The sequence below is a fragment of the Erpetoichthys calabaricus genome, chromosome 5 (genome assembly GCF_900747795.2).
Source record: "Erpetoichthys calabaricus chromosome 5, fErpCal1.3, whole genome shotgun sequence".
Classification (NCBI taxonomy): Eukaryota; Metazoa; Chordata; class Cladistia; order Polypteriformes; family Polypteridae; genus Erpetoichthys; species Erpetoichthys calabaricus.
This window is the reverse complement of record NC_041398.2, coordinates 58,305,473-58,320,589: the sequence shown is the minus strand read 5'-3', so window position 1 is coordinate 58,320,589 and position 15,117 is coordinate 58,305,473. Positions and strand designations below refer to the sequence as shown.

The window sequence follows — 15,117 nt, the reverse complement described above, 5'->3', positions numbered from 1 at the left end:
TAATTTGGTGTGCTGCATTATAAACAGTGCTATTACCGCTCCTTGTCTAGGTCACTGGTCACCTCCAAAAAAAAATAAAGGGTAGCTTCTGCTTTTCTGCCACTTCCTCCTCTTTAACCATTCACTCCACTCTCACCCTGATCCTTCACTCAACTCTCTCAAGAAAGGTGCCGTGAGCCCTCACAAAGTGTTCTCCCCCAAGACTCCTCTCTCCACAGCCCATGCAGTAGCGAGACATGTCACAATATCAACATAATGTGGGATGTGTAACAAAGCCTTGCCTAATTTAAACTGATGAAGAAACAAAAGTTATTTAATACAAACATGCAACATTGGACCTCTTTTAATGGAACTAAATCAAAGTCTGTACATCATGTTCATCACTTTTGAGATTTAATGCTTTTCATGTCAACACACATTAAAATAATGGTTCGGTGATAATAAATTATTATATGCGTAAGTTGTCATTTAATTTGTTTTGCTGAATTTCTCTACTTTACCAAGGGTGTTGTCATACCCCAATTATTCTGAAAACTGATGGGTCAGAGTTGTCAAAAATATATGCACATCCTCCCATTCCGTTTTCTTTTATAAATCTTGACTTTGAGTGGAAAGTTGTGTACTCACATTTCTGGAATCTTTTTGTGTCTATGCAAGCTTCATAAATCTGACCTTTGGTCCTTTCTCCAACACTAATGCTTGTGATGCCACATTGAATTAATACTATCTTCACCATTTTCCGTTAATATATTGTGCTTTTCCTTCATTTCAAATATTTTAATTTCTGATATTTGAAATTTCAAATATTTTAATATTTGGTCATTGTATAAGTACAAATGTGTAGCTAAAACCTTTTAAGCTTAAGCAAAAAAAAAAAAATGAGACTCACCCATTTTTATGTCACTGTAAAAATATGATATAAATCTTGCACAGTAATCAAATACTATAAACACAATAGCTTTTTTCATTAGTTATTGCCCTTTTAGTCTGGTCCATTTATAAACCTCGTTCATTTCTACCTCTAGCTTTAAACATGTCTCTGATGAATCATCTGATTTAGCATTTCTTCCTTTGTAGCAACATGCAAACGGCTCCAATATGCACGTATGAACTGAGAACACCACAGTCATGCCACGGTCTACACTGGCAACTCATAGCCAGCATAGTCTTGATTCACTCACCAGCCTGGTCACTCTTGGTATAGAGTCATGCTCATGCCATGTTTGTCTAAGTTTTCTCAAGGTTCACTGATTTGCGCAATGATGTATGTTAAATGAGCTGGCAGCTTTAAAAAGACCATAAGTGTGTGTGTGTGTGTGTGTGTGTGTGAGTGAGTGAGTGTGAGAGAGTGTGAGAGAGAGTGCATGAATATACCTTGCTATTAATTGGTGTTCCAACCAGGATTGCTGCTAGCTTTGTCTTTAATGCTGCTGGGATGAGTATATCCTCCGATGAAGAAGAGACTGTAGAAAAGTTAAGAATGTGTTTGTAATTTAAAGCTCTCTCTGGTTTTTAATAAATAAAACCAACAAAATGTATATACATTAAAGACACCTTAAAAGTTTAACATTAATATATTTTTTATACGTATTCAACTATTATCAGCTTTATCTGTTTTATAATTGTGGAAGCAGAAACCAAATGTAGGCTCTGTAAATAAGAATTCCTACTTTTTAACAAATACATTTTTATGTACTTTAATCTTTTAAAATCATAGGGAATGTGTCATACTTGTCCCTTAGTATCAAAGCTGAGGGCCTGCCATGTAATTTAATGCATGGCAGTTTTACATAGAGACAGACCCCAGAGAAATCATCTGCTGCAAAATTCCTATTATAATCAATCAATGCAATTTCATCTCCCATAACTTTAAATAATGCCTTGACTTGGCTCTTTTATTTCTCTCTGCTGTATTTGTCATTGTATCATCCCCGTTAAACTTTTTTGCATTTTATTGTCTAAGAATAAAAATGTGAAACTTGTGCTAATTTTGCCATTGATCAACATGAAATAGCGTACAGTCTCAGAAAGAAAACAAATCAGAACAGTCTCGCCATCTGTCTCCTAAAACGGTTTGTTCGTTTTTGAGGTTATTTGGGGTTGGAACCTAACAACGATGGCTGGCACCCTATATCAGACTGCTTCCTGTTTTGCTTGTGATGTTCCCAGGACCCTGAAGTGGGTTAAACAGGTTTGGAAACCGATATATAGAAGATGTAGTATTTTGATACAGTAGATATGAAACAGAATCCTTCCTTATTTTTTAATCTGCTATTTTTTATTAGGATTGAGTTTCACTGCAGCACTCAGCCTGACAATCATGATTCAATTGCAGCATCCACCTCTGCAATGGACACCCAACTATCACAAGGCATTCTCATCTACAGATCAACAGTTATTCACACCTAAACAGGTGTCAGTCAGCTTAAGAGAACAAAATAGTGCTCTTGACCCATTAATCAAACTGGTGCTCGGGCTCTGTAAATTTACTCAAGGAACGATAACAAAGAACAGGTAGATTTGCAAATGATCGGTAAGAATGAAACCATGCACGGAATGTACATCAAAAGGCAATTGAAAGAACAGATGATAAAGAGGACAGCCATTTCATCTTAGACATAAAGCTCGCCTTAAAGGTAAATAACAAAATTCATAATCCTCCTTCTGGCATGCCTTTTTTTCAGAATTGTTTCTCCACCAGCTTCCAGATGAGATACTAGTGAAAGTCAGCAGTACATGTGACAGAGAGCCATTATTAATATGGTTTCAGGCATAGCTGTGTTTATTTTTGGTGTATAATCCTGACAGTGTGCAGTGTTCAAGTTTCTCGGTGCTTCATCCTGGACTGTGACAGCCCTTATTTTCTTTCCAAGTGGTGTGGCTGGCTCCCAGGAATATTTGCATTGAGCACTGCCTATCTCTAAAGCTACACACGTTTGTCTTTTTGTTTTATACTTGTCATGAAGTTCCTCGCTTAAATTATTGAAGCACTGCTTGCTCCAATCCAATATATGACCAACAATAAATACAGCTAGGCCTTTAAGACATTCAGATAATTAGACTGCAAAGACGGCTATCGAACTGGAGGTTTGGAAAGTGCCAGTCTGAAGTATGGAACCGTGCTTAATAAACAGGAACTTAAGCTATTTGGCAGGGGTCTTTGTATTTATAACTAGCATTGCCTTTTGATGTGTTATTAAATCTACTTGTAACAAGCACATTTAAATCTAAATATTGTTGCCAAAGCTTACAAAGACTGAAATAAAGATTAATTTCCTCAAGGGCATAACAAGAATCGCCTTTAACAAAGAAAATGTAATTTAGTTCAGCATTTCATTGCACTAGAGATTGAAATTTTAATGAATCTCCAGCATCAATGTTTAAACCATTAGCCCTTTTAAAATTATTATAATATAAATAAGGTGGAAGTTTAATTATTTAAACCGATTGTGAGCGAGTTGCAGATCATAATGCTAAGCCTGTGGTGAGTTGTGACGGACAGGCCTGTGCTGTACTTATTCATCCGTGATATTCTTAATAAGGTGTACTACCTGTACAAGAGAGATTTATGATTTAATAAATAAAGGCACTGACATAGACTGAAGAGCAGGTTAATGTGTTCCTACCTCAAAAAAAGATGAAAGAATATTCTTCAGATTACTTTGGAAAGATTATCACAGCTGCTAAGGTTCCATAGTAATGTGGTAGACATTGAGGGTGAAAACTGTTCTTACTATTTTTACTGTAAATCATTGGAAGGGAGATGTCTTAGGAGATCCAGGGACAAAGAATTAATGTACTGCTTCAGCAACAAGAACTACAAAACATGTTAGCTGGGAAGACAAATGAAGACTAAATGACACACAGCATCTGTGCTTTAAGCATGAGGCCACTAGGCAATCACAATTCAAGAGGAAAAAAATCCCCTGGATGTAATTAGCTACACAAATTATATGGCTGTGACAGAAATGACAAAAAAGAAGCAAGAATCAGCAAGTATTGCATATCTCATGCTCACCGGTAAAGTTCCTGGTGTGCATTTCTCAGCAAGTTCAGTGGGCCTAACAAAAGGTATTTTTCTTTTAGTGCTGTATTTAGGTTGAAAAGATTGGGGGTACTCTTAAGAACCCATGATCCTGAGTACAACTGTGTTGGACCAGGTTATAGGAACTAATAGGGTTTACTGGAAAAAATTTAAAACAGGAGAGTTAATGGTGGAAGATGGGTACAGGGCACACAATTCTTCTCTTGATCTTCTACCTCAAGCCTTCTTTTTACTCTGGCTCAACTGAATCCTTGACACTGTGTCTTTCCTGACTCCAAGCTAACCTGACCAAGAAGTGGATGCTCTTTTTAAAGTCTGAGCAATGAATACTTCTGGTGTCAAAGGTAAGTAAATCAGAAGAACCTGTAATAAAGGTACCTGCTTAGAGCTTTCCACAGAGTCCTCTTACAGACAGGGGCAGCTTATTCAGACTCCCAAGCAACTCTGTGGTAGGCTCCCCTCTGGAAAGGCAGGGGAAAGCATGGTCTTTGCTTGCATTCTCCAGCTGTCCTTCCATTTTTTGGGCTTCCCTTTCAGGAAAGGTGACACCAACCATCCTAGATTGGTTACCAGATGCAGTTGAGCCACTTATCCTCTTATATGAGGTTCTTGGGAATAAAGGACTGTGCACTGATCTGGATCACATTTTGCATTGTGGAGATATCAGTAATCTACAGTGACTCCTTGATTTTATTGAAGTTGATTTGGCTGTAATATTCAAATCAGGCCAAAGAATCATCTTTTATCATCTACATGTGAAAAACATGATTGTTCATTTATTATTATTATTATTATTATTATTATTATTATTATTATTATTATTTGAAGGTGACTTATATGACTGAGAGTTTTTTTTTTTTTACCTCTGGAACACAGATAGTTTGCTTAGGGTAACACCATAAATCAGAGGTGTGGATTGAACTGTGAGACTTTCAGTTTAAAGGCAATTGCCCTCACCAATTGATTTAAGCCACAGTGCTTGCCTTAATCTATGACATTTCATTTTTTCTTAAGCCTTACCTGTATCTTACATCTTCTTTTTCTGTAGTTTTGGTTTACAGAGTTTTATATCCAGTTTGTTGCTTACATTGTAAAGGTGTTATTTTGCTCACTGAGTCAGTCTTTCATTGCAGGCACCACCACATGACACCTTAGATGATATATATCAAAAAAATTATCAGATCAGCCTGTGCCAAAGTGAAAAAGAAGACACCTCAGACTAGTATGGTGATATATATTGCAACTCCTGGGTGTTAGACTGAGAGCACATAGTTTTGCTCACATACAGGCAGACTGCCTTTTTCTTGGAGGGTTTCCTAAACCTTGTCTTGGGAATTGCCCTCATCCCTCATTCACACGGTAACAGCAGAGCCTCGTTGCTAGATAGTAATGAGGCCCTGCATGTTGTAGGAAAAGGTAGGCTGGCTTAGTAGCATAACTGGGCTCTATGTCCTCTGAATAGACTAGCGACAAATGTGGCATTTCTTCTAGCAGAGAGCATATCCTCATTGGGATTTTTTAAAATTATTTTTCTTATGTATTTCACACATCCCCTTCCCAAAGGGAATGTTGAATATCTGGGTACAAAAAAAAAAAGTTGAAGGTTATTTCAATGCAGAAAAGTAGGTAGCAGACTCAAAGTTTTGGCCATTTAGCCTTCTATTATATTCAGAAAATAAGGCAACTACTTTACTAGGTCACACAGTGAGCTCAAAGTAGGATTTTTAATTAACTGCCCTTTGGTTAAAGGTCCTACTCCCTATCCACTAAATCAGTGCTTGCCAAACTGGGGGGGAGGGGGGTGGTTTGCAGGACCCCACCATGGAAGCCACTTAACAAAGTGTTAGTTTTAGCAGCTGAAAATAATAGTTTTGAGGCACATGTGGTCCTCAAGTTCCTAAAAAGTTACCCTTCAGTCTTCTTACCTATAAGTGTTCCCTCTTTTCCTCTCTATGTGTCCATCAGTTTTTCATGGAGCAAACTGCCTGTTTGTCTATCAGTTCAGTAAAAGTAGAGCGTAGTCTTAGACAAAAGTCAATAAATATGTTTAAAGCTCTATTCGGATGGGATTCATTTTACTCCACGAGACACCCAAGGCTGATTGCTACTCCCAAAGAGCGTATATTATATTTTTGTTTTCCTTGAAGTTCAGTGCAGTGATCCCTCGCTATATCGCGCTTCAACTTTCGCAGCTTCACTCTATCGCAGATTTTATATGTAAGCATATTTAAATATATATTGCGGATTTTTTGCTGGTTCGTGGATTTCTGCGGACAATGGGTCTTTTAATTTCTGGTACATGCTTCCTCAGTTGGTTTGCCCAGTTGATTTCATACAAGGGACGCTATTGGCAGATGGCTGAGAAGCTACCCAACCAGAGCGCTTATTACATATTAAATAAAACTCCTCAAATATATTGTGAGCACAGGGGCTGTTCACACCCCTAGAGGATACGGCCGCTCCTCCATATACGCTGAAAGATTACCTTCACATTACTCTCTTTCTTGCTGGGCTTACATATGGCTGATTTGTCAAGCGATATGCTTCCAGCATGGTGCTTCGCATACTTAAAAGATCAAACAGCACGTATTGATTTTTGATTGTTTGCTTTCTCGCTCTGACATTCTCTGCTCTTGACGGAAGGGGCGTGAGCATGGGGGCTGTTCGCACCCCTAGACGCTACGGACGCTCGTCTAAAAATGCTGAAAGATTACCTTCACGTTGCTCCATTCTGTGCAGCTGCTTTATCAAGCGACATGCTTCCTGCACGGTGCTTCACATACTTAAAAGCTCGAAGGGCACGTATTGATTTTTGATGGTTTGTTTGTTTTTCTCTGTCTCTCTCTCTCTCTCTGACATTCTCTGCTCCTAATGGAGGGGGTGTGAGCAGAGGGGCTATTCGCACACTGACCTAGAGGATATGAACGCTCCTCTAAAAAATGCTGAAAGACTACCTTTACATTGTACCGGCAGTGCTTCGCATACTTAAAAGCCAAACAGCCCTATTGATTTTTGTTTGCTTTTTTCTCTCTCTCTCTCTGACATTCTCTGCTCCTGAGGCGCACTCCTTTGAAGAGGAAGATATATTTGCATTCTTTTAATTGTGAGACAGAACTGTCATCTCTGTCTTGTCATGGAGCACAGTTTAAACTTTTGAAAAAGAGACAAATGTTTGTTTGCAGTGTTTGAATAAAGTTCCTGTCTCTCTACAACCTCCTGTGTTTCTGTGCAAATCTGTGACCCAAGTATGACAATATAAAAATAACCATATAAACATATGGTTTCTACTTCTCAGATTTTCACCTTTCGCGGGGGGTTCTGGAACGCAACCCCCGCGATCGAGGAGGGATTACTGTAATTTAGACAAATTGTGACAAGAGCTGGTCATTCAGCCAAAAAAGCTCATCTATCCTGTTCACCTAAATTGTTCAAAGTAACATCTAGTTAAGATCCCTAAAGTCCTACAATTACCACAATACTTGGTAATTTTTTTCTAAGTGGTTCTTTGCATGAAGAAAAACTTTGTAACATTTGTGTAAAATCTGCCCATAACAAGGTTCCAACCATGTTTCTGTTTTCCAATTGCAGATTTTTATTTTAGCTATAACTGGAATCCTGTTAGTTTTTTTTGATTGCATCTGTTTGTTGTCTTGATGTAGATCTTCTGAACGTAGCTGGTTAGTCCTCTGCCAAAGGTGACTGTTGCTGATCGTGTTGGGCCAGCATCTTACTTAGGCAGCTGTTTATGAAGCCTTGCACTCTCTTGACTATAGCTTCTGTGATTCTCCAAGTCTCTGCACCGAACAACAACATCACCTTAACATTTGAGTTTAACAGTCTAACTTTAGTTTGGACTGAGAGTGCCTGTGATTTCCATATATTCTTTAACTGCAGGAATGCTGTTCTTGCTTTGCCAATTCTTGTACTTACATGTGCATCTGTCAAACCTAGTTTGTCAGAGATACTTCCTAGGTAGGTGAATGTTTCCATTTCTTCCAAAGCTTCCTCTTCCAGGCAGCATCACCTGGTTCAGGTTGCTTGTATTGATCTTCAGAATCTTGGTCTTCCTTCTGTTTATATTGAGCCATACTTGCTTTGAGTTAGCTGCTACCTGGATCATTTGCTCCTGCATCTGCTGCTGTGTATGCGATAGTAGCACCAGATCATCAGCGTAATCTAAATCTTCCAGTTGTATCCAGGGTTTCCACTGGATTCCCGTTTGCATTGATCTTATTGATATCCTCATAGTCCAATCTATTGCCAACAGGAAAAGAAATGGTAACAGCAGGCAGCCTTGCCTTACTCCATTTCTCCTCTCGAAAGGCTCCATAGCCAGCCCACCATGGATGACACTGCAGGTGATCCCCTCAAAAGACTTTCTATTAATGTTAACAGTCTTAACTGGGATTCCGTAATGCCTGAGTTTCCAAGGAGTTTCTGTATGTACACTATCAAAGGCCTTTTCATGGTCTACAAAATGTATGTCTAACAAAGAATTCCATTCCACAGATTGCTCAACAATAATATGTAATGTTTCGATACAATATCTTTCCTTACGGAAGCCTGCTTGCTCATCACGCAGTTTGGCATCAACTGGATCATTCATTCTGTTTAAGATTCATCTCGAGCATGGCAGAAGGAATATCTTGTTTTCCCTCAGCAAATGTGTATGCCCATGTGCAGGCTTTGAACTTTCCTGGGCTTAGTGACTGTTTATAAATTGGTACAGTTCTTTGTTTTCAAAAGTCCAAGCAGTCTGGTGAGAATGCATTTTCTGGAAATTACATGGTAATTTAAATAGACACAAGTTTTTTCTATCTTTGTTTTCTTTTTTGTTAAAAAAAAGACAGATGGCTTATCTGTCATCTCAGATTAGTAAACACTTTTATATTTACAGAAACTGCCAGCATGCTAGAAATTTATAAGAGTGTGCATTTCTGAAAATTTCTCCTCAGTCACCATGTCATTCCTTTATATTAAAAATCATCTGGCTTCACTAATATCATTTATCACTTCACTAATACATTTAATACTATCTATCTATCTTTATCTCTATCTATCTATCACATAAAAAATAATATTCTCAAACCCACTTAATCCAATACTGTGTAGAACGTTTTCAAAATTCTCAAACAGATTGATAAAATAGATCCCGATAAATTATTTTGACTAAAAGGCGAGTCAGGTACATGAAAACATCAATGGAAATTAAGGGGAATTTCAGACTTAAACCAGGAAGCACTTCTTTACTCAAAGAGTTGTGGAACAGAAGCTGAAACCTTGACAACCTTTAAGAAGTATCTGGATGAGATAATGGAGCAGCTTAGCTATTAGCTAAACAAATTAGCTTGATGGACTGAATGGTTTTTCATTTGTCATATCAATTATGTTATATGGTGCAAGGCAATGCAAGTGTAAGAAAATTGAGATAAAAAGCACTATAACATATTGTTGATTGATTATTTCCAGTTGTGGCTACTAATGTATAGTATACTTAGGAACTGATATGACATCCAGTCCAGAGAGGACTAATGAACTCAGCCATCAGAAGTGATTCTAAACTGATGTTTCTAAGTGCATGTGCAGCCAGTGTTAGTAGTGGACAATTTTTTAATTTTTTAATTTTTTTTATTAATACAAAGAATTTAAAAAAAAAAATCAGGAGTGATGTGAATTGTGAAAAAAATCAAAGCCAACGTAAGACAGTTATTTTCAAAAAGATGTCACAAGGCAGATGCATTGATGTTTGTGTGCTTTTTTTCCTGCTGTTTGTCTCCCTATTTTTGTTTTTATTTTAAATTTTTGGGGAATGACTGTCTTTGACTTTTTAATAATTTCATTGATGTTTTTGTCCGTGTCAAATTGCCAGTTATTTGCGGGGTAGACATTTTCATTCATCTACACTGGACCAATTTAGTGTTGTCATTTTATCCAAAATGTACGGAAACTGGGCAGAAAACTGGACTTTTGGGGCCAGTTTTCAAAATGTGATGCAGCAGGGCTAACCACGGTACCACTGCGCCACCCATGAGTAACATTTTACATTAAGAGTGCTGTATGTGCTTAGCCAGGGTGTTGGTGTTCTGGACAGGCAGCTCAGTTGTGTGGTTCATTCATTCATGCAATCAAAGTATACATCTCTTTCACATGTATAACTGTGACAAAGCTATCATGTGGGCTACACACAAGCCATTTCCAGGGTGAATCTCCAGTGCTGAACTGGGCATTTATCTGATGAAGTCATGGTAGAAAGGATAGCCTACTATTGCTCATTATCTAAGTCACAGTCAAAGCAAGCTTCAACCTCATCCTGCCTGACACTTGCTTATCTCACATTTATTTCCATAACTGCCTCTGCTGCTTATAAAATAAAAAATAAAAAGTCATAAAATCTTGCAATGGCATCAGTAGCAGGTGGACTCTAACCAGGGAATATACCCAGTAGTACTTCATGATCCATGAAAATAACATTAGAAGGAGAGTCAGGAGAAAACCCGGTTTGTGAAGGTATCTACAAAGCAGAACCACCTAACCCACAGAAGGACTGAGCTCCTCTCCTATCTAAATAAGCACAGACAACTCTAAAAATGGTCATTCTTGTGTCAAGTTACCACCAAGGGAGCAAGCTGCTTGCCCTGACACTGACTGCAGAAGTCTCTTAATCCATGACCATATCACATATATCCTCACAAGAAATGACCTAAATGGAAGTCTGCTCCATCTGCCTTTATTTTGCCTCCTGTGGCCAGTATGTTTCCTGTATGTAGATGACCAGGACATCAAATGTGCTTCTGAAGGTGTTGAAATTAAGGTTGGTATGTTAGTTACAATAATAGGTTAACATTTAAAAAAAAAAAACACCTTTAGGTCAGTTAACCAAATGGCGTTTATTTTACAAGTGAGGAGTGCAATGCAAATAAAAAATATTTCATATGAGTAATACATCAGAAAGGTAAGCTTACTAATTTGGAGGAATATGTGTAACTTTAGCCAAGTATTCAATCTTTGTAGACTGAGCAAGTTTACATTGTGTAATTTTGCTCTTTGATCTTCACACTTAGGCAAGCTTTGATGTTAATCATCCTTTTGATCAAGTTGTTTACTGTCCTCCTAAAGACGCACCCTGTAGGCTTATAAACAAACACATCTTTTTCAGATGTGGGGCCTCTTTTATAATTAAGGGGATCAAGGGGTAATTCTGTCCGGATCAAAGTGTAGTACTGCTGTTTTGCCTGATGGTTGTATGTGTAGTACCTCTTGTGGGTTGTGTATGAGCAGAACTATAAATACAACATGTAGGATTCTTCAAATTAAAGTTTGCCCATTTACAAGGTGGATGGATCTCCCCGTGGGTTGGAACTAAAAGGCTTTCTAGGCTTTCTCCTACCTAAATAAAGAGTGTTTATTTCTTCCACACTGTTTTATTGTGTCTTTTTATTGTAAACCCCATTCATACATCATTTATAGTTATAATATGGTTGTTTCTATGTTTCAAGCACAGGCAGCTAAAGTTATAATTTGAGTTGGTGATGGAGACTGAATCCCAGTACTTGGTTGTGGTCCATCTCATCAGCCAGTAAGTGACAGCAGCTGCCAATGGCTACTTAAAAACAAAAAGATATACTGTAGGTATATTATTGAAAAATAACCCCCCTTTAGAACTCTTCAAAACTTTTTCCATTCTTACACTAACTGCTTCCACATTTAGTCACTGTTCCCTTTTCCTCTTTATCGCATAGTCAGCGGTTTTACTCCATTCATGCATAATTATATCTTTGTCCCACTGTAGACATTTTTGACAAAGCCAATGAAACTACAGTTTTCACTTTAAGTGGCCCTTCAGAATACACTGCCATTTAACTGCATTTCCACAGCAAATCAGAATTTTCATCCTGTGTTATTTCCAGATGACATGTCCATGCAGTCCCTAAATGGTTCTGTGTAATCTGTTCATCAGTGATATGGGCAAAGTTATGGATGAAACTGTAAATGCTACTGTTAAGCTAAGGGTAAATAGCTGCTTTTAAAACCAATACAGTAAGGCATTATCATCTTTTGGGTAACATAACAATTCATATTTTTTGCTTTGTTATAATACTGGTATTAGAATGCATGTCCGTCTTTCTTCCACATTAATGTTGGGAGCCCCTGCATAGCCATTTAAATCATTAATCATACTAGCTACTGTGAACCATAGGTGTTTTGTTTAGATGTATGAAAGACAAAATTGCTTTCCCCACCTTTTTTTGTCTGAAAGATGGCACATCACAAGAAAACTCTTTCTGAAACCTTGACTTCTTCCATATTCCCCATTATGTCTTATGTAGTCCGCTGCCCATTTCCCAAAAAAACAGCATTCTAAACTATAGCCATCCCTTTTGGTTTTCTAACAGTAACTTGTTCTTATGAGCTATGCTACCTTACTGAACTACATCTGACACGTTACTGCATTGTGGACTATGCAATACCCATCTCAAACTAGCACATGTATGACAAAAACAAAGTAGAGAAGAACTCTGATATAAAATTTGATATCAAAAGCAATTAGGAGATATTGACACCATAAGTGATGGCAGTGCTATAGTTTGCAAAAACAGAATTTATGAATCTATGAGTGTTCTTCTTTAACTATAGTTGCTAAGCAGCTCATTTCCTGCAGGATGGCTGTACTCTTTAGAACCTGTTGGGGTGGCGAGCTTCGGAGTCACAGGACGCCTGATTGGTCAGACCTCTTGTCTTTTTTTTTTATGAGAGCTTATTTAATTGGTGATTTAAACCAAGTACACCGACACATAAATCGAGGAGAAGGAACCATGGGCCATCTTCTATGATGTACCGAGAGGTTAGTCGTGTCTAAAATATAGAACACAGAGTTTTTAATGAACAAACTGAAAGCTTGAGGTTTATTACCATCTCTTTGGTTTTGCTGACATTAAGGTTGAGGTTGTTGTCTTGGCACCATTGGGCCTACAGGTATACCTCTTCTCTGTATCTTGTTAAAGGCATTAAGGATAGTTTGACTTATGACTGGGTATTGATATTTGAGTTAGTGTGTCCAGCAATGGGCAGATGCCATCTGTACAATAGAAATATTCAAATCAGGATTTCAAAAATGAGTGAAGCAATATATACAGTATGGCACATTGTGGATTCAGATGTGTTAAGAAGGAAAGAGAACTGTCTGCTGTGTTGAACTGAAACCCACAATTACTGTAACAATTATACATTTGAACTTGAACTTGGTATTGCATTCTGAAACAGTCATCATTACAACATTCAGCACCTCACAGTTGTGCTGTTTTGTATGAGAACAATGGAACTGAGAAAGCACAGTGTCATACTTATGCAGTACAAAGGCAGAGACACCCACAAGTAGGGACAACTTCAGAACATCTTTCTCTGTTTGTAGGATCATAACTTGTTTCAGATGCTGAGCTGGAGAGCAATAGGAGGCAATTACTCTGATTTCAGGAGTTAAACACTAAGAACAAAAGGAATTTTAAGAGTCCAAGTTCCTGTATTGGTATCAGTAAGAACAACTAACCAAACCTTATTGGAAGGTTTTTTTTTTTTAATAATAATCCTGAATATCCTAACAGCCAAGCGTTTACAACTCTGTTGTTCTACCACATATTTTGAACAAAGATAAAGACAGAGTATGAGTGTACTGTATGTTCTTCAACCTTAAAGTCTCAGGACCTGGGGTCCTTTTAAAAGAGGTGTCAAGTGTATGTTTTACGACTGCTATAATCTTTTTCTTTTCACAGTGGATTGACTATCTTCTTTACTTGGGGGAGAGAAAGGGTGTTCCAGTGAAAAACTATGCCCTTTCCATTCTCCTCTTTAAATTCTTCATTGTCCAAGTAAACTGATGGTTGTTCTTGTGACATTACACTTTTGTTGATGATTTCAAAAAAAGCGAAACACCAATTTGCTGTCTCCTGATTTGCAGAATTGTGCATGAGGAAAATATCCCTGCTCTCTCATGTTGATGCCGTATGTTACCTTTCTATTGCTGTGGAGAACAGAGGTTAACGCAGATTCAGCATGTGGAGTATGCACATTGTCCCTAAGTCACTTGAATTTTCTCCAAGTATTTGGGCTTTTCTCCCTCTTTCCAAAGATGTGCATGTGTATGAGGGTAATTAGCCATTCTAAATTTTGTAATGGTGTCCAAGAGTTGTCCCAGCAGTGACCTGGCATCTCATCCAAGGTTGGTTCCTGCCTTGTGCCTGATAATACCAGGATACGCTCCGACAACTTACAACTGTGAATTTTATTAAATGGGGTTTGGATTCGTACATTATATAGTAATCTAAGCAAAAAAGTAAAGGGTAATCCCTTGCTGAAAAAATGGAAATGAAAGTTTGAGGCACAATGTTTCAGCAATATAACTTTTACTTTTCAGTGCTGGGAGAAATCCTTGACATTCATTTCCTTTTAAAGATTCCCATTGACACAGCCCTTTTCTAATTCAATGTATTTATTTATTACAGGTGAAACAATGAGGGTTGCCTCATCTGAATTTGCCGATGACCCCTGCTCTTCTGTGAAACGTGGCACAATGGTTCGAGCTGCCCGAGCCCTGCTGTCTGCTGTTACACGACTTCTTATACTGGCTGACATGGCTGATGTTATGAGGCTACTGGCTCATCTTAAAATTGTACGTTGCTTACATGTGAGGTCCTGTAGCTGTTTAGCATTTGCTGTCTTTTCTTCTTCCTTTTTCCCCATTTAGTCCTCACATGGTCATGACTTCACATGTTTAAATAAAGAGAAGTTATAATACAAACATCTGTATGCTAGTAAACAGGTAATGAAAGGCCTGGTTATAGGAATTTTTACAGCAGTGTGCCTTCTGTGTAAGACTTACATATAATGGATTTTTGTGTGAATAAATATAATTAAATTAATTAAATACTATAATTATACTATATAATTAAATAAATTAAATACCACATTTACTGAAATTCTTGGTAAAAGTAATTTTGCAAATCTTTGTTGCTGTGTTGTCAGTTTCATGAGGTGTTGTGATGCTTGAGTTTGACCCTTTAAAAGACACTGTATGTATT

At 37.7% G+C, this 15,117-nt stretch overlaps 1 protein-coding gene across 2 annotated transcripts in view; it reads left to right on the top strand.

Moving 5' to 3' along the window:
- ctnna2 (catenin (cadherin-associated protein), alpha 2) overlaps positions 1 to 15,117 on the top strand; it is a 1,866,011-nt gene that overhangs the window by 486,057 nt on the left and 1,364,837 nt on the right. For both annotated transcript variants that reach the window (XM_051928041.1, XM_028801549.2), the window contains exon 4: positions 14,542 to 14,708. In XM_051928041.1, the coding sequence (XP_051784001.1) occupies positions 14,542 to 14,708 (167 nt within the window). The remainder of the gene's footprint in view (positions 1 to 14,541; positions 14,709 to 15,117) is intronic.